Genomic DNA, 21059 nt, shown 5'->3' on the forward strand with positions numbered 1-21059 from the left:
TGCTCTGAGAGAGGCAAGCATTTTCCCCAACACTAAGTTCATATCTTAACCTTGTATGTATGCTATGGCCAGGTTGTGTGTTATGGTTACAGTGGAAACCTCTACTCAAATATCAGTCCCTCAATACTGGCCTCAAAAAATAGAAATTCAACGCCAGGTTGCAATAAAAGGTTAGCATCTGACCCAAAGGGATGTTCTGAGTTTTTCAGAGAAAGATTATAAATATTATCAAATACAGAAAATAATTCATACCCTCTATTACTTTCCCCCCATGTGCTGAACATACAGGAGTTTTGAGATGTGTGGATAACTGGTCTGCTTTTTCTCAGAGGGCACACATACTTGCAACAACTGTTACTTACCTGGAGAATGGTAGATAAACCCAATATCTGTCTGGAAAGACAAGAGTAGAATAAGGATTAGTAAGGACCATCAACCAAGATTTGCAATACCAACAAGCAATAGTACTGAACTGACAGTATTAGCCACCAGTGCTTGAGAACTTGCCTTGCCCTAACTCCTTTACTCTCTACAACAGCCTAGAAGTTGGTCCATTATTACCTACACTCTACAGAGGAGGGTACCTGGTGTGAGAAAAGGTACTAAAGTCTTACAACTAGTAATTATGTGAGCAGGTCTGGATTGAAAGGATCCTTAAGCACCATATGGCAGTGCCTGGCCAACTCAGCATTGACTCTTCCCTGTTCCTGGATTGAGAAAGGTTTCTCTCATCCTAGGGAAGAGGATGGTCAAGGGAGGAGCTGGCAAAGAGACTATGGGCTTTCCCGTTCCCCTGGAAGAGGGTTTCTGACTAAGGCCCAAGGGATGTGGTACAGGATTGAAGGGGGCATGAGGCAAGGCAGCGCAAAATATTCAGGTCATCCTTGTATCCCACATCTGAAGGTTCCATAGAGTAGTCCCCATATTCTGCATGTTAGGCCTGCTTTAAAACTAAGTTACCCCTTTGGGGCATCTGGGTGGCTCAGCTGGTTGAGCATCCAACTTTGGTTCAGGTCATGATCTCCTGGTTCATGAATCTGAGCCCCGTGTCAGGCTCTGTGCTGACAGCTCAGAGCCTGGAGCCTGCTTCAGATTCTGTGTCTCCCTCTCTCCCTGCTCCTCTCCCAACTCTCTCTCTCTCTCTCAAAGTAAATAAATAAACATTAAAAAAAAACAAACTCAGTTACCCATTTGGGTTACGTAGGCAAAGATTTCTTAGCTACAAGAAAAGCACAATCCATAACAGAAACGTTTGATGAGGTAGACTTCATTGAAATGCAAAACTTCTGCTCTTTGAAAGACACTTCGGAAAATTGGAAGACAGGTCATATACTGGGAGAACATATTTCCAAGTCATATATCTTGATAAACGGATTTGTATCCCAAATATATAAAAAAGTCTCAAAACTCAGCAGTAAGAAAGTGACCCAATGAAAATGAGAAAAATATTTAAATTAAAAAAAATTTTTTTAATGTTTTTATTTATTTCTAGGAGAGAGAGAGACAGCATGAGCAGGGAAGGGTCAGAGAGAGAGGGAATCACAGANACAGATACTTCAACAAAGAAAATATATAGGTGACAAATAAGCACATGAAAAGATACTCAACATCACGAGTCACTGGGGAAGTGTAAGTTAACATCACAGCGAGATAGCTCTACACATAGAATGGCTAAGGTAAAAGTGGACCATATGAAGAGTTGATGAGAATGGGCATTNATTTACTGAAATATTAAAAATAAAATATGATGTCTGAGATTTGATTCAAAATAATTCCAAGGGGGGAGGCAGGTATAGACAATACATCACTGGCAATGAATTAAAGTTGAGTGATCGGGATGTGGGAATTCATGGTATTATTCTCTCTGCTTTTGTGGATGTTTGAAATTTTCCAAAGAAGTAATTTTAAAAAAAAAAGACTAGGGCACCTGGGTGGCTCAGTTGGTTGAGCATCCAACTTCAGCTCAGGTGATGATCTCACGGTTTATGAGCCTAAGTCCTGCATCAGGCTTGCATAGGGCTCGGGCTGATTGCCTTCAGCACAGAGCCTGCTTAGTATCTTCTGTCACCCCCCCTCTCTGCCTGTCCCCCCGCCTGTGCTGTCNAAAATTATTATTACTTTTTAAAAAGTCTCAGTTTTCTCTCATGTCTATAACTTATTTAACAGTTCATATCATTGGTCCTTGTCTGGAAATTGTGCAGTTGTCTTTGTTGAAAGCACATTTTTTACCACCTGCCATATAACCTCTCTAGAATCTCTCATTTTGAAGCCTATGTTGCTTCTTTGAGGGATAGGTCGTGACTCTTCATACGCTTATTACAAGTAATGAGAAAGAAACCTTACTTTCATTTGTCCTAAATGTGCCTTTCCCAAGGTGGAAGCCTTTTCCAGGGGTTGCCAGATTTAGCAAATAAATATACAGATGCTGATTTAAGTTATAACCAGAGATAAACAATGGCTACATGTTTAGTATATGTATGTCCCCTGCAGTATTCATTAGGAGCCATGTAATTATTTGGGACATACTTGTATTTAAAAAGTACCTGTCGTTTAAGATTCAAATGTAATGGGGCATACTGTATTTAATCTGGCAACACTACCTTTTCCTGATCTTCCTGGGTTTAGAGAATCTTATTTAGCCCTTCATGAGTGTCAGCTTTCCTCATCTCCCAGCCTGTGTCTTTCCAAAGCAAACCTTTCCTTCTGTTCTCACAGGCAGCAATTTCCTCTGTGTTTCTTAGGTTGGCGTTTTTGGATCTTCTGCTTCCATCTCCTGGAAGCAGAGGTTTGAAGTGTTTCCATAGTATTCAACATGGCACCCAGCTCTTTCATGAATGGTATACACTTTTATCCTTATAACAACTTATTCCCATTGTATAGATGAGAAAGCAGAGATTCTAAATAACTTAACTTAGTTGTTAGGTGGATTCAAATCTAGATATTTCTGCAGGAAAATCCAAGTTTTTGCCCCTAGACTAAGGCATGGAACCCATGGTGAGTCTCTGTTAACTGTTTCACCAAACCTCCTCCTTCACCCAGAGCTCACTTGGAATCTCCCGATCTCTGCGTTGAATCTCATTAGTGTGGAATTCTTCACCTGCAGGGGGGTTCCAGAAAGATCTGTTATTTACACCCCTCATTTCCCCCATCCCCATGGGAAGAATTGTAAGGGCACATTTGGGATTCTCTAAGAATTTATTTAATGCTTCCTAATGGCCCACACTTCCACATAGTTCTTCTCACTTAATTCTCAGAGGTACCCTGTAAGGTTGAGAATCTTAGTTCCATTTTATTAATGAGGAAATTGATCAGAGGGTCCAATCCATTTAGTCAACTCAAAGGTCAGTCCAGAGGAAAGTGTTGCACTCAACTTTCTCCATTGCATGCTGTCCTGATCATTTCCCATGTCCCTGTCCCTGTGTTCCCAAGAACATGTACACTCTTCAAGGGAGAGACCTCCTTGTTCTCCTTAGCCCTATGCTGGGCACACAGGAGGCATCTGATAACCACACATTCATCACTGTTACTGGGTTCCCTCTGGTAGGGAATGGAATGTCCCATGTTGAGGGGACATTTGAGGGGTCTTTTGGTGACATGAGAATTCTGGCACATGGGAAGTCACCTTGGGGCCCAGCTCAGGGTCTAGTAAGTGGCATTCCATAATATTTGTTAAATAAATGTGTGGAAGTCTGGGCTGCCAGGGAGTGATGAAGGTGGTAGAGGTTGTGCCTTGGAGTCAGAAGGACCATCTGAAATGACTGGCTCCAAAGGTAGGGGGAGGCAGCTGAAGTTCTTCCCAGAATTGAGGTGGGACAAGAAAATGGATCCATATTGCTTGGCTCCTCACCTGGATTAAGATAGTCTCATCAAAGAACTTTGCAGGCACCTCATGAAAATTCTGGAAGAAGATCTGAAGCAGAAAGAATGAGGGTAGGGGTTGGATGACATTTCTTCTACCACGTCATCCAGGGACTCAGTAAGCCTGAAGACTCAGAATAGTATGCTTCTTCCCCAGCCCTTGCCCATTTCATGCCGATGCTCTGCCTCCAGAAGCAGAGGCCTTTCAGGCTCCAGAAGGGTGTTTAGCCTGGGTAAAAGGCAGGGTAGGGGATCCCAGGAGGATCTGTCATGTGTGTGGCTCAAGGCCCAGCTAGCTGCCCAGGGATGGAGACCCAAGCCTCTGCCTCCTTCTAGATTTCCCCATCAGTCCACTGCACCCCAGCCCCTGCTACAGCCAGAACCCTCTTTCCCAAATGCAAACCCAGCCCCATCACTCTCCTAATTAAGTCCTTCCGTGGCTCCCAAGTGTCATCCATGACAGGGTCCCAGTGCATTTTGCAGGCTTCCCTCTAGCCACTCCCCTCCAGCCACACTCATATCTACAGTTCTTCCAAGTTCTGCTGCTTCTCATTTCTAGGCATCTGAAGACACAGTTGCTTTTTCCTGACTTTTAATTCTCCACAACGTTCCTCTTTCACCGGTAGATTCTTCCTTCAAGGTTCCAGGAGCCCTTCCTCAGTCCACCCACTCCTCCCTGCTTCCACTGTGCTTTCATCTTTTATTTATTGGTCTGTTCACTGATTAATTCAGTGAGTAGTTATGCACTTCCACCTGTGCATCAGACACAATACTACAGCTTAGGGCTTCAGCAGTGACAAGACATACATGGTCTGGGCCTGCATTTCATGGTTGTATTAACAGCACAACCAGATCAGATCTCTGTTAACCTGAGTCTTATCTCATTCTCATTGTTTACGTGTTCACATGCTGATCCCACCACAGTCTACTGACTCCTCCAATGTGAGGCTTCAAATTATTTCATCTGTATTTCCAGTGTCAAGCAGTGCTTGGCCAATGCTCAGTCAGTGTCTGTGGAAGAAGCAAGCTTGCCTGATGCCTGAAGGAAACGCCCAGCCCTTGGCTGGCCCACTTGGCCCAAGTGCCCTGTTCAGCTCTGGAGGTCATGTGCGGCCCACCTCATTGAAGAAGGGGTTGTTTCCCATCTTGATCCGTGTTTTCTGCTGGTAGCCTCCAATGACCACCTTCACCACCGGCTTGATATTGTTGCCCATGAGCTGTCGGGCTTCATACACTTTCACTCGGACCTATACGGGAACACAGGGGAACCTGATGTTGTATAGGGGAACACAGGGAACACAGGGGCCTGGACTCCCCCTTTTCCAACAGAGACTCTTTTCTTAAAGAACAAAGTGTTCTGATAAGAGGCATCTATTGCAAACAGAACGACCCACAGGGAGCTGCCAGCCAGCCTGGACAGGCTGTGGCTCCTTCTGTTTCCTTTTCTGGAAACTGTCCCCCACCCCCCCACCTCCCCGCCCCTGCTTTGTCCTTTCCATCTTGTATAGACTTAATTGCTACACAAGTGTTTCTCAATTGCTATGGACTTGTTACAGAATACAGAATGAAGTCTAATCTTTCCCAGTTTGTTGTTTTTTTCACTTTTGTCTACAATCTTTTTAAGGAATTCAGAATTTTAAAGCTCTATGCAATTGAATCAATGATCTGTGATTTACTTCCTGATTTGTGATTTCTTCTTCCCCTTTATTACTTTACTGGGACTCAGTAAAGGGGCTGTGACATCTGGGCCTAGAATTAGAAGGCAGGAGGGGAAGAGCAAGGCAAAGTCCAGGAAAGACCCAAGCTGGCTGAGGCCTAAGGGGACAAAGAACTAGAGATGGCAGTGGCTAGCAGGGCAGAGTCATGGAAATTTGTCATCTTACTATAGATAGTAAATCACATATGGGTCTCCCAACCCAGGCTATGGACCAGCCGTTCTCCATGACTTGTATCCATCAAGTTTAGGGACCCTTCAAGGATTGATACACATACAGCTACCTGTCCCTCAGAGACAAGAGTGGGCCAAACCTGGCAAATAGGTTGCATGTCCGAATTCTGTCCTAACCTCTACTACATAGGAAGGGCAGTGATTTGGGCACAGTGACCTTCTATCCTGGGCAAACTAGCCTGATGGAAAGGGATGGGGCCCCTAGGAAGAGGAAAGGAAGGTACTCCAAAGGAAGAACAGCATGTGCAGAGATGTGGCAGCTAGAGAGAGAAACTTGAGAATGGGAACTTCAAGGTGTCCAGGATGTGGAGCAGGATGAGGAAGGGCAGAGGCAGGAGACAGAGAGGCTTGGAGGAATAGGCTTGTGTTATCAAGGGCCTGGGATATGATTCATATGCTTCATATTATTTTTTAATTAAAGTATAGTTGACACATGATGTTCCATTAGTTTCAGGCATTCAACATAGTTATTTGACAACTATATGTTCTGCTCTGCTCACCACAAGTATAGCTACCATCTGTCATGGATGTCCTCATTTTTTTGGGGGGGGGTGTCATCATTTTTAAGGACATTTTTAAGTAAGGTGCATAGTAAGGTAAGAATGACACTTTTGAAAGATCACTTTGACTGAAGAATGGACAGGAGAAAGCTGGAGGCTAGATACTCAGGAGAAGCCTATGAGGTGGTTCAGGGAGGTGATGGTGGTGGGTTGGGCCAGGGAAATGATGTGGTGATGGAGAGGTGGGGGTGGTCAGGTAATATTAAGCACTAGGACTTGGCCATCAATTGGATGCAAGGGTAGGGTGAGGAAGAAGGCAGTCAAGAATGGGGCCCAGTCTCCTGGGCAAGTGGCAGGCTGGGGAGCAGACAAAACCACAGCAGAAATGTCAGGCTACAGGCTATGCATCAGAGGGAAGTTGGTAAGCCATGGCATGGGGATTCTAGAAGTCATAGTGGGAACTCTCCTCATCCTCTCCCATACAGCTCATTTTGCCCTGCACATGGCCAACCTTGTGTTGCCTCCTGAAGGGTGGGGTCCAGGCCTTCTGCTCCGCCTCCCCAGTCCTTGCCAGGGCTGGTTGGTGTACAGCCAACAGTGCCTCCTATTGGCTCACTGGAGCTGTCTCTAGCTTCAACTTTCTACAGAAGTGGTTCAGAATGGTGCCCAGAGAAGCAAGGGATGCAGTAGGGTTCAGAAGAGCTCTGGCCCTTTGCCATGACTTTGTGGAGAGATGGGGATGGACTGGGGATGCAATGAGAGAGTCAGGTGAATCATGACGGCTTTCAGCCTGGAAGGTCCTCACCTGAAAGTGTTGAGGCTTTGAAGACAGAGGCTTGGACACGGCGGAGCTGGGGACCATCGGTGCCACTTCTCGTGCACTTATGCCCAGAAAGTCACCATCACCTGGGGAAACACAGTCTGGGTGGGCTCTCAGAGGCTCAGGTTTTGAGGCACTGGCTCCCATTTCATTGTTCTATTCCTAGTGACTAGGTGTTGACTAAAACCATGGCCAAGAGGCCCCAAAAGGGGCACATGTCCTCCTTAGAACATAGGTTCCCTCTCCCTCTCAGTAACCCTGGGCCCTACACCCCACATGTGGGGGTTCTTGGAAACAGCCATCCTTGCTTCCATCTGCAGCCATTGGAGGCTGGGCTTTATGTCTAGAGATGGCAAGTGGAAATATTGGGAGGGGGACAGATAACAACAGCCACATGTTTGGAGATCTGGCCTCTAAACCTTAACCTGGTCATAATCTTTCTGTAGGCCTCGAGGGATAGGCCTCAAAGGTCCCAAAGAGCCCATCCAGCTATACTTGGAGAAGAGCAGGGGTAAGTCTCAAGTACATACCTATCTTTTCAATATCTTTGTTTCTCATAAGAGCCACTTGTAGGGTGACAGTGCACTGCAAGGCAAAGGCAGGGGAGCTTGAAGCCAAATTCTCCAATCCTTGGCCACGTTATAACACTGGAACCTCACCTGGCCTGGCTGAGTTCATGCCTAGTCCCCCTGTGGGGAGCAATGCTGGCCATGGTACCAGGCCATGCCACGCCATGGGCCTGTGAAGTCTGGGGTGGAGGGAGGTTCTGAACTGGTTGGAGAAGAGCAATGGGTTATAGCAGAGGGGATTTGGAGAACAGAAGAGGCACATGGCAGTGGTGGCGACAAGGGGGTGTGGTGGGGTGGGGAGGAGAGGGAGAGGCACCTTGGGACCAGCCCAGAACTGCTGATGCCAACAGCAATCCTCCTAGCCTAACATCTCCTGACTTTAAGTGAGAACTCCTGCAAATACCTCTTAATTAACCTCTTGCCTCCAAGTGCTCTCATTACCCATCCAAACTCCAGACCTTTCCCAGAATAGCCCCCTAAACACTGTGTAAATGCCCTAACCAATCAGAGTAAAGTCACAACTCACTAGCATAGACCATTCACCTCTGGTCCCCGGTCTCAGCTAGTCTCAGCTCTCCCACCATCCCCTTTACATCCTTCCAATCCCCGTGTGCCAGCAGCGCAGCAGCCAACCCTCCCTGCACCTGCTGTCTGCCCCTCTCTTCCTCCAGCCCTCACACATGTACCTTACACCCTTGCCTGGGATTGTCTTTCTTTCCTGTCCATTGAGCAATCTTGTGCCCACTGAGAAACTCGATATGTAAGTGGAAAATGGCCAGACCTTATATAAAAATTAGATCTGGCCTACAATCTGCAGCAATCAATTTAGGAAACCAACCCAATATATCTATAGTAACCAGCCTGGGAAGCCATCCTGCTATCTCTAAGTCAGCCTTGTAGGAAGTCAGAGTACGCCTCTAGCAACCAGTCCAGGAAGCCAAACAATAATCCCTATAACAACTGGCCCCAAATAGCCAGGACTTAATTAATAACTGATAGGTTCCCTAGTTTTTGTCCCTTCTTTCCAATTAGGATCAGCCAGAGAAATTCAAATACACATCCCTCACCAATCACATAGGATGCCCAGCTTCTAGTTGATCCACTTATAGCTTCCCCCACCAATAGCCTTCAATTAGGGCATACAGAGAGCCTTCCCTGTTTCCACTGTAGTTTTCCCCCTCCTCTGCCTGTCTTTGAGTGTCTGCTGAAATACATAGCCAGCTCTGTATAAACAGCCTTTGCTTATTCTCCTTGGTTGGTCTTTGTCTACCTCTATCTATCTTAATCACATCTTCTACAAAGCCTTCTGCTACCTCCCACATGGAATCATTCACTTCCTCCCGACCTCAGTGACCTAGCCTTCCTGACCCTTGTGCTGGAGCACTTGTCACTGTGAGTGGTATCAGTGGACCATGAGCTTCATTCAGTTTTGTATCCCAGGCTTAACACAGTTGTTGACACCCAACGGACAACTGACTAAATAATCAATCTAAATGGGTGGATGTGGGGGTGGGAGGGTGGATGGATAGCAGAATAGGGATGTCAGGGAGATGACGGCAGTGTGGTGGGGCCTTCTAGGGCAGGAAGTGCTCTCTGGTGAAGGCACTGGGCCTCTGCTAAAGTGGAGTAGCCTAGCTTCACCAGCTGCCCCCACTCCTCTAGCCACCCTTCTTGGGACACAACTCACATCTGTGGACATCATGGCACAGTTAAGCAGGGTCAGGTCCTTCACAAAAAGGACCTTGCTCGGATTTTGCACCAAGGGCTCGAGCATTACTGTAGCCAGGCCAATGAACCTGGGGAGATGAAGAACACATATAAGATCCTGAGCCAGGGGGAAAGCATGTCTTTTTCCCAGGCATGACTTTATCTAGGGTTTTCTCTCTTACAGGCAATGTTGTCCACACAGAGAGGCTGAAGGAAGAACAGTGATGTGAAGCATCCACCAGAGAATGCAGGGCTCTCATGTCTCTGGGAATTGACTTTGGAGCTCTGAGCACTGGGTGCCCCAGTTACTGGCTCTGCCCTGCCCAGCTCCTTTCCAGAAGCTCACTTTGACACTCTTATTGAATGGGAACAGTGCCAAGTAACAGTTGATTGGACCAGGGGTAGACACCTGATGGAAGCTGGGCCAATCAGATTCTCCACCCTAGGAATTTTGACTTGGGATACCCTAGCTTCAGTCTCAGTGGATGTTAGTCTCTGCTGGGTACTAGAATGGGGCCATGGTGGGAAGCCAGGGTTGGGTAGAGAGAAGCAGAGGTTTGAGATCCTGTGGCTTCAGAAAAGACAGAACTGCCCCTGGCTTCCCATGTTCCTGGTTCTAGTCTGCATACCCAGCCTCACCACCCTTCCACAGACCCCCCACCACCATTTTTCCCCCATTAGTCAGCTGGAAAGGGTATGGTCCTTGCCACCTGAGTGAGCTATGGATAGAGACAGGAGAGGCAGCATGTGCAGTGGCTTTTGGTCAGAGAGTCAGCCTCCTGACTCTCTCTGCCTCACCTTTCTTTCTTTATGGTGCCCATGTCCCGAAGGATGATTTGCAGAAGAGAGTCATCTTGCAAGGAGCAGTCCCAGAGGTGCCAGATTAGCGTCTGTGGGAGGCATGGAGAGATCAGCATCTTTCCTCCACCCTCTCCTTCCCACCCTTCTAGGAAATGAGGAAAGATGCAGGGAATGGGCTGGAATGGTGTTTGTCTTCAACTGAGGAACCTCTCTCAAGTGTAGTTTCTTTCTTTTTTAAAAAAATTTTTTTTCTGTCTTTATTTTATTTTTTGAGAGACAGAGAGACAATGTGAGTGGGGGAGGGGCAGAGGGCGAGGGAGATACAGAATCTGAAGCAGGCTTCAGGCTCTGAGCTGTCAGCACAGAGCCCGATGCGAGGCTCGAACCCAAGGACTGTGAGATTGTGACCTGAGCTGAAGTCAGATGCTTAACCAACTGAGCCACCCAGGTGCCCCTCAAGTCTGGTTTCTTAAGAGGATGGCATTAACTACCTTTCACCAAGGTGCTGAGCATCCTACCTGGGCTCTGCAATGTGACTGCAATACCATGAGCGTCTTAGTTAAGGAGTTTGGGGACTCAGGGTGGGCATGGGGGGATATGAATGGATGGAAGATTAGTGGGATTCTGCATAGGGAGCCCCGTCTCTGCTTCAGGTTTCTGGGAACATCAGGATGGCCAGGTTGGACAAGATGGGCCATATCATAGTCCATCCCCAGAGTGGAGGGGAAGGGCCAAGAACAGCTCTGGGCAGATGTGGCTGCTGTGGCCCTTAGGCCTGTACAGCCATATGGGTTCATGGGCTCCTCCCAGGCTGAGATGCCTTGGCGTTGGGGAAAGCTTATGAGGCTCCCTGCCCTCTCTCTAGAATTCTGCACATGGCCAGGACCCAACCTCACTATTGGGGTGTCATTGCTTCTTTTGGGTTTGTCCTGATGTGTTTTACCTCATTCCATGTGGGGTTATTCCCTTCTACTTCACGAGTTCTCCTCTTGACATCTGCAAAGGTACCAAGGGGCTGTCATTGGTAGTAGGGAATATTTCAAAGTCTAGGTTCAAGTGTGGTAAAGAGAGGGAGGACTCTAAGAAAACTTCAAATCTACATTTGGATTTTTGGGAGATGTGCTATGAAGCTGATTCTTAACTCCGAGCGTTTCAAAATTTCTCACTTTTTGTAAGAGTAACATTATCCCATCTGACAGATAATGTGTTTGCTTCATTTTCTTCCATGGTATGTAGTTCCTAGCCATCTTGCATCCAGGTGGTGCCACAAGATTCATTCTGACCAATGTGGTGTGGGAGCGATTTTCATCACTGCCAAGATCGGCTCCTAAAATCTCCCAAGACATTCTTCCTCTCTCCACTCCACACATCCACCCTCACAATCTATGGGCAGGGTGGTTCCAGGATGACTTTACAGCCAAAAGCAGCAAGCAGCTGGTCCCTAAACCACTGCTTGGAGGAGCCACTCAGGATTGCTGCCCCATCGATGTAGGACTTTGTATGAATAAGAGATAAACTTTTATTGTGTTAAGGCATAGAGATTTAAAGGTTTATTTGTTACCAGAGCAAAGTCTGGTCGACCTTAAGACATGCCAAAACATCTATAATGGGTTGAGAGTTCTGCATCCACTAAAATCCCCCTCCTCCAGAAATATCTTGAACAAAGAACAATCTATAGTCCTGCAAAGAACCTCTAAATTGCTAAATTACTTTAAGATCCTTCCCAAAGAAAGAATGTGAAAGAGGGGGATAGAGAATGCATATGCAAGCTGGGTGGTGGAAAAGGGTGCAGGGGAGTGGATGGTATATGGGGCAAGAGGGGCTTGGAAAGGTGAAAAGAGAGTAAAAAATATCAAACATTCAGTTATAAGAAATTGTAGGTAAATCTGTGGGTAAGCCCAGGAGTCTGGGATGTAGGCATCTTTGTAAGAGGTATTTCTGGGAGGAGAAAGATGATACCTTCAAGGTGGTAGGAAAGAAGGCTCCGAATCAAGCTACCCTCTGGCTCATGGCTAATACACACTGAACATCCACTCCACCTGTACCTGGGGACATCAACATGTATGGTTCTGTGACCCTGGAGTCCCAGATGTCCACTCTCTGAGGAGTGTTGTCACATTCAGTGAGCACCGTTTTACAACCCAGAAAAAAAAATGAAGATACCTCATCATGTCTGTTATAGAAACTACTGTGTCTTCTCTCTCTTGGCCCTAATTTTCTCGCTCCCACATGGGCTGGGCAACCTCATTTGCCTGCATCCACCTCCCCCTACTTTCCACCTACAGACAGTCCATTTCTCCTGGCCTTCTTCCCTTTATGCTCCCAGCTCTGTGTTACATAGACACACTTCATCTTATTCATGTTCTTCATCTTATTCATGTTCTTCCCCAAATCCTTTCATCCCCCAACCTTCTTGGACACTTTTCTTTATCTATAAAAAATGGAGACAATAAAACTTGACTCGTGGGATTGTTGTGAGGAGAAAAAATCATTATGTTTATGAAAAGGCTCTCATAGGATGGAATGGTCATTACTGGATGTTGTACAAAGAGCTGTACATATATTATCTTTTAAAATCCTCACATTGATCCTATGAAGCAAGTACTTTTTTTTTTCTTTTAGGCCTCAGTTTGTGGCACAGCCCTAGTTCACAGAAGCAGCTTGAGAAGTATTAACCTTCTCTTTTCCCCATAGCCATTTCCCTGAAAAAAAAAACAAACAAAAAAACCCCCAGAAAACAAAACAGCAGGCAGAGATGTCATAATAGGAGAAATAATAGCAATAAAGGTAAGTTTTTAAAGAACTGGACGGTGTCCACCTAACTCTTCTGTCACACAGGGCATCNCAAAAACAAAAACAAAAAAAAACCCAGAAAACAAAACAGCAGGCAGAGATGTCATAATAGGAGAAAATAATAGCAATAAAGGTAAGTTTTTAAAGAACTGGACGGTGTCCACCTAACTCTTCTGTCACACAGGGCATCTTTTACAGATCAGGGCAAAAGTCTTTTTTTTCACTGACTGCATGTTCCCTCTTGGGGCTCCCCTCTCCCATCCAGGAGCCTGGCTCTCACCTTGGAAGTAGATGGACACGCAGGGTCTGGGTGGGGGGCTTCGGGGTGGGCTAATCTTGGCTGACTCTACGACAACCCGCAGCATGTCGTCCACCTTCTTCTCTCCTTCCCTCTGCAGCAAAGCTTCTTTCTTGGAGCACCTTGGTCCAATGTTCTCCAGGGGCTCATGGGGGTGAAGAGAGCCCCAGGTCTGTTGCTTAGCACTACAGGTGATGTCACAAAGGTGAACGGTTCTTGGTTCTGGAGAGGAAGGGTGGGGAATGACAGGAGGAAGAAGTCACAAGGAGTGTGGAGCCCAATGGCTTCATGTGACTGGGCTTCTAGAAATAATGTGGCCATTCTGCGTTCCCTCTTTCTCTCTTCTTCTCACCGTCCTGATTTCAAGATCAGGTGTACGGTTAATGTTTCCTCTTTACATATGCAAGTTATCTGAAGTGAATCATTGTCAAAGTCACACAATTTAGATGAGAAAATAAAAGCAGCGAGGTGATGTGAGAAAAGGAGTATGGAAATCAAAGACTGTTTCAATAATGATTCAGGAGAAGCCCTTCCTAATGTGTAAGCAAACACGTAAGCCTCCTTTTTTCTAAAGGAAACCTAAGTCCAGAAATGGATCTGTCTTTAACAAAGGGAAAAAATCAGCTTTTTAATTAATGAGCTCTTATGCTAGCTGGTTTGTAAAGTGAAAGAAAAATCTCAACGTCAGTATAATTTTGCAATGGCATCTTGACTGACCTCGAGGCCTCTTGTCATGAAGATGGAGCTGGATCGTTTGCTCTGGTCTCTTCCACACTAAGACTTCTGCTTAATGTTCGAACGTTGTATAAATTACACCTTATCCAGTAGCACAAAGATTAATGGATATTTTAAAAATATATATTAGTTGATCAAACAATTTAACAGTAACCTCACTATGCCTCCTAAAAGATGTATGGCTTTCAAAGACCAAAAAGCTACATGTGGGATCTTGGTGCTATAACTGCTTTCCAATGCAGCAGATTTAAAAAGTTTTTTCCTGACAGTTTTTCTTGAAATCTAAACACAAAACAAAGCTTTTTGCATTGTTCATGATTTTCCAAACTAAGCATCATGACACGAAAGTAAACCCTGGAAATGGAAAGGCTGATAGGTTTGACTCCATAAAATCTAAAATTCCTTTTTTTTTTTTAAATATTTTTTATTTATTTCTAGGAGAGAGAGAGAGACAGCGTGAGCAGGGGAGGGTCAGAGAGAGAGGGAGATACAGACTCTGAAATTGGCTCCAGGCTCTGAGCTGGCAGTCAGCACAGAGCCCGACGCGGGGCTCGAACCCATGAACCGCGAGATCATGACCTAAGCGAAAGTTGGACGCTTAACTGACTAAGCCACCCAGGCACCCCTAAAATCTAAAATTCCTATGCAGAAAAACATATCTTAAATGACAAACATCAAAGTAGGGAACATGTGCATCATAAGTAATGTTTGAAAGGTTAGTAGTGATTTTAGTGTGAACTTTTTAAAAATATATGTTTTCAAAGACATTGTTTTTTAAAGTAATGTCTACATCCAATGTGGGGCTTGAACTCACAACCCCGAGATCAAGAGTTGCATGTTCCACCTAACTGAGTTAGCCAGGTACTTCTAATGTGAGTTTTTATAATTCAATAAGAAAAAGATGAATATTCCCAAGGAAGATGGGGGAAAGTTTATAACATATGATTGCCCAAGTGGACCAAAAAAAAAAAAAAAAAGATGTAGAAAAAAATCTGTCCATTAATCAAAGAAACTCAGTGAGATACCATTTACACTTTGCCAAGTTGGATTCAAAACCACCCCCCCAAAACAAAGATGTAAAAAATTGAGCCCATTAATAATAAGCAAAGAAATGCAAGAAATCATTTATCATCTCCCAAATTAGCAAAGAATGAAAAGACAGTAAGACTGATGTGCTGAGGAAGGAACAGGGCAGAGAAGAGATAAAAATCCCTATATGGCACTGATGGGAGAATAAATAGAAAAACAGCAGAAATCTGGCCCAAAATAAGTGCCAGGGAGAGAGAATAAAGGGTGGGAGAGATGGGGCAAGAAGTGCTCTTTTTTGGTCATTTATACTAATATTAACCTCTATATTTCTAAATAGCAACCCTTGAATTTTTCATTTTGACATGTTGTCTATTAAGTCAACTCTTACCCCATGTGTCATTTCTTCCAGACTCCTAGGTTCTCTCTCCCAAAATTCCCAATTCATCACTTTCAGACATTGCTACTGCTGTTTATCATGCACAGGAGTTTAGGTTTCTCTCATTCTGCCTTTTCTGCATTCTGTTCTCCCAATATAATGACACCTCATCTGGGGACTAAATCCATATTCACTATTTTCTTTATTATGATGATGTATATTTTTTCCACTGCATATCAAGTAATATACAATTGACCTTTATAACACATTTGAACTGTGCGGGTCCACTTGTTTGTTTTTTTAATTTTAGAGAGAATGTGAGTAGGGGAGGGAACAGAGGAAGAGAGAGAGAGGGAAAATCCCAAGCAGACTCCATGTTTAGCCCAGAGCCCAACCTGGGGCTTGATCCCATGACTTTGGAATCATGGCCTGAGCCAAAATCAAGAGTCAGTTGCCCAGGCCACCCAGGCACCCCTGTGTAGGTCCACTTATAAGTGGATTTTTTTCAATAAATACAGTGTAGTACTATAGATGTATTTTCTCTTCCTTATAAGTTCCTTAATAATTTTCTTTTTTCTAGATTACTTTATTGTTAGAATATAGTATATAACACTTATAACATGTAAAATATGTGTTAATCAACCATTTATGCCATTAGTAAGGCTTCCAGTCAATAGCAGGCTATTAGCAGTTAACTTTTGAAGGAGTCAAAAATTATACATGGATTTCTGACTGTGCAAGGTAGAGTAGTCTGCATCCCTAATCCTGGCGTTGTTCAAGGGTCAGCTGTACTCTCATTCCATATCCTTTCTTATATAATTTTGTGTTTTACTGTAAGTTAGGAATTGCTTTGTTTTTTCATTTGCTTGCTTATCTTAAAAGTCTGACCAAGTCTTCCAACATCCTTCAGTAGCTCTGCGATACTCTTGTTTTTTGAAGTTTGGGTTTTTTTGTTTTGTTTTTGTTTTTAGTAATCTCTACACCCTACGTGGGGTTCGAACTTAGGACCCTGAGATCAAGAGTTACATGCTCTTCTGGCTGAGCCAGCCAGGCACCCTGTGATACTCCTTTTAATACAATTTCCACCAGATTCAAATCCATCAGGTATTTTACCAGTTTCACTGTTTCTCCTGGGGATATCCCTTCTGGCCTTCTGTCCAGGCTACACTGGTTACTCCCCAGCCCTGGAGCACAGCTACCATCCCAGAACTTTCCCTCACCATCATCTTTAGAATTCCCTGTGTCTGTCTCCCGTGTTGGATCCTGTTTCCCAGATCCTATGTCTTCTTCTTTCTTAAGTTATTCTCTCATCCTAGTGGGACACACTTTTTCATAGCTTTCTGAATTTTTTGAGTATTTGCTGGTTTGCACATGTCTTTACTCTGCCCATGCACTAGATTGATAGCCTGGCTGAATGTGTCAGTCAGGATGGGTTATGTTATGGTGAGGTAACAAACAACTCCAAAATCTCAGTGGATTAAAATAATAAAGTTTTTGGGGATCCTGGGTGGCTCAGTCGGTTAAGCATATGACTCTTAATTTTGGCCTCAGGTCATGATCTCACAGTTCATGGGATCAAGCCCTGTGTCAGGCTTAGTGCTGACAGCATGGAGCCTGCTTGGGATTCACTCTCCCTCTCTCTTTCTGCCCCTCCCCTGCTCGTGCACGTGTGCTCTCTCTCTCAAAATAAATAAATAAACATTTAAAAAATAATAATCACGTTTTTTTTAATAGCAGATTTACTGAGATATAATTCACATACCACAAATCCAGGCTTTTAAACTGTACCATTCAGGTTTTTAGTATATTTACAATGTTGTGCAACTATCACCACTAATTCCAGAATATTCCATCACCCTAAAGATAAATCTCATATCCATTAGCAGTCACTCCCCATTTTCCCCTTCCCCTAACCTCTGGAAACATGAATTTACTTTTTGTTTCTATGGATTTGCCTGTTCTGGATGTTTCACATAAATGGAATTGTACAATATGTGGCTTTTTTTGACTGGCTTCTTTCACATAATGTAATGTTTTCAGGGTTCATCCATGATACATGTTGTAACATGTATCAGTACTTCTCTCCTTTTTATGGCTTGATAAATCCACTGTATAGATATACCACATTTTATGTATCCACTCAACAGTTTATGGGCATTTAGGTTGTTAACACTTTTTAGCTATTATGAATAATGCTGCTTTAAACACTTGTATACTTGTTTTTATGTGTACATATGTTTTCAATTCTCTTGAGTATACCTGTAAGAATGGAGTTACCATTATGTTTAACTTTCTGAGGAACTGTCAGACTGTTTTCCAAAGTGGTTGCACTATTTTACAATCCAGCCACCAATGCTTGAGGATTTTAATTTCTCCACATACTTGTCAACACTTTTTATCGTTTTTAAAAAAGTAGTCTTGGGATGCCTTGGTGGCTCAGTTGGTTAAGCATCCACCTTTGGCTCAGGTCACGATCTCACAGATTGTGGGTTTGAGCCCCATGCCAGGCTCTGTGTTGACTGCTCAGAGCCTGAAGCCTGCTTTGGATTCTGTGTCTCCCTCTTTCTCTGACCCTCCTCAGCTTGTGCTTTCTCTCTCTCTCTCTCTCAAAAATGAATAAATGTTAAAAAAAATTTTAATAAAAAAAAGTAATCTCTCTGTCCAACATGGGACTCAAATTCACAACCTCAAGATCAAGACTCTCATGGTCTACCGACTAAGCCAGCCAGGCAATCCTTACCATGTTTTCTTTTTTTTTTAATGTTTTATTTATTTTTTTGAGAGAGAGAGACAGTGTGAGCAGGGGAGGGTCAGAGAGAGGCAGACACAGAATCAGAAGCAGGTTCCAGGCTCCGAGCTAGCTGTTAGCACAGAGCCCAATGCGGGGCTCAAACCCACGAACCGTGAGATCATGACGTGAGCCAAAGTCGGACACTTAAGTGACTGAGCCACCCAGGTGCCCCACTCTTTACATTTTTGTTGTCACTGTTGACTTTTATCCATCCTAGTGGATGTAAAGTGGTAAAGATTTGTTTTTCAACTTGAACCATGTCTTTTGCCTGGGGTGTCCTGCTATCTGTCAACCAATCCATCAACCATTAGTCAACACAGAACCACCCCCTTTGTCCTGGGCTGTGTTCTCTGAAGGATACAAAGAAGGTACTGCTAGTGACTTTGAGGATCTACTCTTTATTTACCAAATACAGGAAGGTTAACACAAGGCAGTCTATGGTCAGTGCCAAAATTCTTACTAGGGCCCTGCAGGTTCTGGCTTATGTTCTCTCCAACTTCATCTCTTTCCACCTGTTTCCTAATTATACCGTTCTCACTTTTTTTTTTAATGTTATCAAGTTCCTTTTTGCCTCAGTCCCCCCCCCCTTTTTTTTCCTGTTCTTTCTCATGGAGATCTTCTCTCCCAACATCTATCACATTAACTCATTCTCTTGGCTTCAACTTCATTGTTACCTTCACAGGGACAACTATCCCATCACCCAACCAAGGCTGGCTCACTGTTCTATATGCTCATCACCTTGCTCATTATCTAATCACAGTAGGCATGCTGGGGAGTGGAGCTGTGAGGGATCAAATACCTAGATTCTGGAGCCAGACTGTCTGGGTTCCAGTTCTGCCTTTGAAACTTACTGGCTGTGTAACCTTGGGCAAAATACTTTACCTCCTTGGATACAACTATAATAGAACCTAGCATATAAAGCCATTGAAATGAAAATAGGGAAATTTATGTCACTTAGAATTGTTTGGTATTCTTATATATAAATATTCTTATTTTCACAGTTAGAAATTTAACAATTATTTATGCAGATTAAAAAGAAGCATGCCTCATTGGTGCTATATCCCTAGCACCTAACGCACTGCCTATCACATAGTAGGAGTTTAAGAACTATTTGTGAATGAATGAATGAATGAATGAAAGCCAAGTGTATCCTACGGGATATCAGAAGAAGGAAAGGCATTTTAAAGAGAAGATGGCCAACTCTAATCAATTGGTAGTGACCACTGGAGTCCTGTGTGGAGAAAAAGATTTTGAAGTTGTATGTGGGTTCACAGTGGGCTGTAATTGATTAATCACGTCTGCCAAGGCACTGGAAAAAAACAAAACAAAATAAAACAAAAACCCTGCAAAGCAAGCACTAAGGTTTTGACATCTCTGCTATACAGAATGGTCACCATCTTGTTGGAAATAGTCTGGAACTGTGAAATGACCACAGTTTGCCTCCTTTCTCTCCACTGCTTCCCCACTCCCTGACCTTCCATCTTTCCCTTGGGCATGCTAGGCTCTGTGTTGCACAGTGCAGGCCCTCTGCCGCACTGTGTTTCTTTCTTTTGGCTGGTCTCTGCACCTATTTCCATTAGCTTTATTTCAGTTATCTCACTCCTGCCCTGATAGACAAGGAAAATGAGTTGAACCAATCCACTAAACACCCTAAGATGATTGGACTTGACTCTGGATTGTGTTTTCCATTCCAGGCACACCTGCAGTTAAATCTAGCCTGGGGGTGGGGTGTGTGTGTGTGTGTGTGTGTGTGTGGTGCGGAGCTGGGTAACCATGTCACAGTGGGGAGCTGGGGAGGGGGTGGCCAAGGAGGCCCGGTGAAGTTGGCCAGAGTGAGGGCATATGCACACTCCACACCTGCCACACTGGAAGGTGAGTTCAGTGCTGCCACAGCCTCCAACTTTTCAAAAGAACCCAGAAGTCTGGATTTTTACATGAAACCTCCTTAGGTTCAAATGTTTGCAATTAAATAAATTTTGAAGAAAGCAATGGGGAGACCAAAGAAAATGGTGTTGGGCTGCACTTGGCCCATTTGCTAGCCCCGAGTCTGCCCTCACTAACCTTCCCAATCCCTCTGCAATGGCCTGGTCCTTCAGAACCCGGCCTTAGGTGAGACTTCCCCTTCATGACACCGCCCGCAATCCTATCGTCAGAAATCTTCCTTCTTGTAGAACATTCTGGGGGTTCCTCGTGGTAATTACCATCCTGAGACCTATTTGTGCTCCTGCCAGGTACCAGGCATTTCCCACTTAATTCTCTCAGCCGCCCAGTGAAGTATTTGCACATTTACAGATGGTGGGGGAGGGGGTGGGACGCTGAGATCTTGCTGGGGTCATAAAGCTGGGGAGTTAAGTGTTGGCGCTGAGACGCCACCCCCTCAGGTCTGGTCTCTACCTTGAACGTCACTGCCTCCTTAAACTCCTCAGCCGCAGGGCCGTGGTGTCGTCGACTCGAGACTTGGTGCTGACTCTGCCTGCGAGCCTCGCGGGCCTCCCGTCTCTCCTCTTCCCGCCTTTGTGGCCGCGGCCCCTCCCTTTCCGGGTTTTCTCGCTCACCGCCCTTCTCAGTTGAAAATCCGCTCCCGCGTTTTGCCGAGAGCCGGGCGTGGAGGCGGTAACGCGCACGCGCGCAGGGATCCGGCCCGGGCCGAGCGCGCGGCCCGGCGATTGCGGGTGAGGGAAAGCCGGCGCAGGCCGGGTGGCAGGGCCGGGGTTGGTGGGGGGTCGCGGCCCCGGGCGGGACGGGCGGGGACCTCGACGAGGGCTTCAGGACTCCCTGGGCATGCGGGGCCCGGAGGCCAGAGCCCGGGGCGGGGCCGCTGGGGCCGGGCGGGC

General features: G+C 45.1%; 3 protein-coding genes across 4 annotated transcripts in view; 2 read left to right on the plus strand and 1 right to left on the minus strand.

The window, feature by feature from the left end:
- Nucleotides 1–10284, plus strand: part of LMAN2L (lectin, mannose binding 2 like) — an 81171-nt gene extending 70887 nt beyond the window's left edge. Inside the window, exons 9-10 of the transcript XR_013331349.1 lie at nt 7573–7637; nt 9587–10284. The gene's annotated coding sequence lies outside the window, so the exon portion shown is untranslated. The remainder of the gene's footprint in view (nt 1–7572; nt 7638–9586) is intronic.
- Nucleotides 1–13510, minus strand: part of FER1L5 (fer-1 like family member 5) — a 54957-nt gene extending 41447 nt beyond the window's left edge. Inside the window, exons 1-10 of the mRNA XM_077749212.1 lie at nt 13277–13510; nt 11147–11199; nt 10201–10292; nt 9383–9491; nt 7657–7711; nt 7112–7212; nt 4977–5105; nt 3848–3910; nt 3047–3097; nt 363–393 (exon numbers count right to left, since the gene is read on the minus strand). Coding sequence (XP_077605338.1) covers nt 363–393; nt 3047–3097; nt 3848–3910; nt 4977–5105; nt 7112–7212; nt 7657–7711; nt 9383–9491; nt 10201–10292; nt 11147–11199; nt 13277–13361 — 769 coding nt within the window. The 5' untranslated portion in view covers nt 13362–13510. The remainder of the gene's footprint in view (nt 1–362; nt 394–3046; nt 3098–3847; nt 3911–4976; nt 5106–7111; nt 7213–7656; nt 7712–9382; nt 9492–10200; nt 10293–11146; nt 11200–13276) is intronic.
- Nucleotides 13511–20824: 7314 nt separating this feature from the next.
- Nucleotides 20825–21059, plus strand: part of KANSL3 (KAT8 regulatory NSL complex subunit 3) — a 40727-nt gene continuing 40492 nt past the window's right edge. For both annotated transcript variants that reach the window (XM_077749220.1, XM_077749215.1), the window contains exon 1: nt 20825–20897. The gene's annotated coding sequence lies outside the window, so the exon portion shown is untranslated. The remainder of the gene's footprint in view (nt 20898–21059) is intronic.

Source organism: Crocuta crocuta, unplaced genomic scaffold (assembly GCF_008692635.1).
Source record: "Crocuta crocuta isolate KB4526 unplaced genomic scaffold, BGI_CrCroc_1.0 scaffold118, whole genome shotgun sequence".
In the NCBI taxonomy this organism is placed as follows: domain Eukaryota; kingdom Metazoa; phylum Chordata; class Mammalia; order Carnivora; family Hyaenidae; genus Crocuta; species Crocuta crocuta.